General features: G+C 43.4%; 1 protein-coding gene across 1 annotated transcript; it reads left to right on the top strand.

The window, feature by feature from the left end:
• Positions 1-997: 997 nt before the first annotated feature.
• Positions 998-1,697, top strand: ETH_00026750 (cytochrome c, putative; the record flags this gene model as incomplete). The annotated part of the gene is made up of 3 exons (XM_013373646.1): positions 998-1,106; positions 1,321-1,409; positions 1,630-1,697. Coding segments are annotated over 3 exons (266 nt in total), but the record flags the coding sequence as incomplete, so codon positions are not given.
• Positions 1,698-1,706: the final 9 nt, after the last annotated feature.

The following is a 1,706-nucleotide window of genomic DNA, read 5'->3' as shown; positions in this document are numbered from 1 at the left end:
AAGAAGCATGGCTTCACTGTGCAGACTGCAGCCTCAACCCCTTCAGCCTTCAGCCCCTAGGGTTTAGGGTTTAGGGTTTAGGGTTTAGGGTTTAGGGTTTTGCAGGCGACCCTGTTCGCGGCCGTTTGTTATTTAAGAAGCATGGCTTCACTGTGCAGACTGCAGCCTCAACCCCTTCAGCCTTCAGCCCCTAGGGTTTAGGGTTTAGGGTTTAGGGTTTAGGGTTTAGGGTTTTGCAGGCGACCCTGTTCGCGGCCGTTTGTTATTTAAGAAGCACTGCGCGCAGTGCCACGTGATAGAGAAGGACGAGGCGGTGAAGACTGGCTGCACTTTGGTGAATTTTTTAATTTTTTTCATTTTTCCCTTTTTTTTGGATTTTTTGAGACTTTTTGCAGCTTTTTGCAGGTTTTTTGAAGCCCTTTTTGTCTTCTTTTGTGTCCTTTGCATCTCCGCTTTTGTTTTCCTTTTTCGATTTCTTTTTGGCGCTTTCTGTCTTCTTTTTTTTGTCTTTTTTCGGCCTTTTTGGAAACTTTTCGAATTTTGTTGGGTTCTTTTTTGTCTCTTTTTGTACCCTTTGGATCTCTTTTGTTTTCTTTTTTTATTTCCTTTTTGTCTTTTTTGATTTCAGTTTTTCCCTTTTTTGTCTTTTTTGTTTCATTTTTTGTCATTTTTTCGCATTGTTTGTCTCTTTTGTTTCATATTTTGCTTTTTTCTTTTGTGTCCTTTTGCATTTACTCTTGTTTTTTTTGTCCTTTTTAGTGTTTCTTTTTATTTCTTTTTCAATCTTTTCTAATCTCTTTTTATCTGTTTCAAATATCTCTTTTTATTATCATTTTTTTTCTTGTCTTTTTTATGTTTCGTGATTATCTCCTTTTGCTCTTTTCCTTCGTCTCTTTAATCCCTTTTTGTTTTTAGTTCCTTTTGTCTGCGGCAGGGTTTAGGGTTTAGGGTTTAGGGTTTAGGGTTTAGGGTTTAGGGTTTAGGGTTTGCGCCGCAGCTGGGGCCCAGCCTCTACGGGGTCTACGGACGCACGGCGGGGTCAGGGCCTCGAACTTCTTTAATGGATTCTTCTCAAGCCATTAAGGACTCCGGCATAGTTTGGACAGGTTAGGGTTTAGGGTTTAGGGTTTAGGGTTTAGGGTTTAGGGCTTGGGCTTTGGGCTTTGGGCTTTGGGGTTTAGCGCTTAGGGTCAAGGGGTTGGGCTTTGGGGTTTAACGCCTAGGGTTTAGGGTTTGGGCTTTGGGCTTTGGCGTTTAGGGTTTGGGGTTTAGGGTTTAGGGTTTAGGGTTTAGGGTTTGCGGGGCTGGTGTCTGCTGCAGACATTACACTAATGCGGTACCTCAAAAACCCCCGACAATTTACGCAGCATCCTCTCAGCATGAATTTCAGGGGCCTGGACAACTGGCAGGTGAAGGTTTAGGGATTAGCGTTTAGGGTTTAGGGTTTAGGGTTTGGGGTTTGGAATTTGGACACATGTCTTGTGCCCTGTTTACATTCACCCAATCCTTTTTCTGCGGCAGTCTTATCTGGCTGTCTGTGCTCCCCAGCTTGCTGTTTAGGGTTTAGAGTTTAGGGTTTGGAGTTTAGGGTTTAGGGTTTAGGGTTTAGGGTTTAGGGTTTGTCTTCAGGACCGCGTGGACTTGATATGGTACATAAAGGCTGCCTGCGAAGACAAAGCAAAAGAGCTGAAGGAGGGGCTCTCTTC

The sequence above is a fragment of the Eimeria tenella genome, genomic scaffold (assembly GCF_000499545.2).
Source record: "Eimeria tenella Houghton genomic scaffold, Eth_scaff1601, whole genome shotgun sequence".
NCBI lineage: Eukaryota > Apicomplexa > Conoidasida > Eucoccidiorida > Eimeriidae > Eimeria > Eimeria tenella.
The sequence above is the reverse complement of the archived record's forward strand: the minus strand, read 5'-3'. Positions and strand labels throughout refer to the sequence as shown.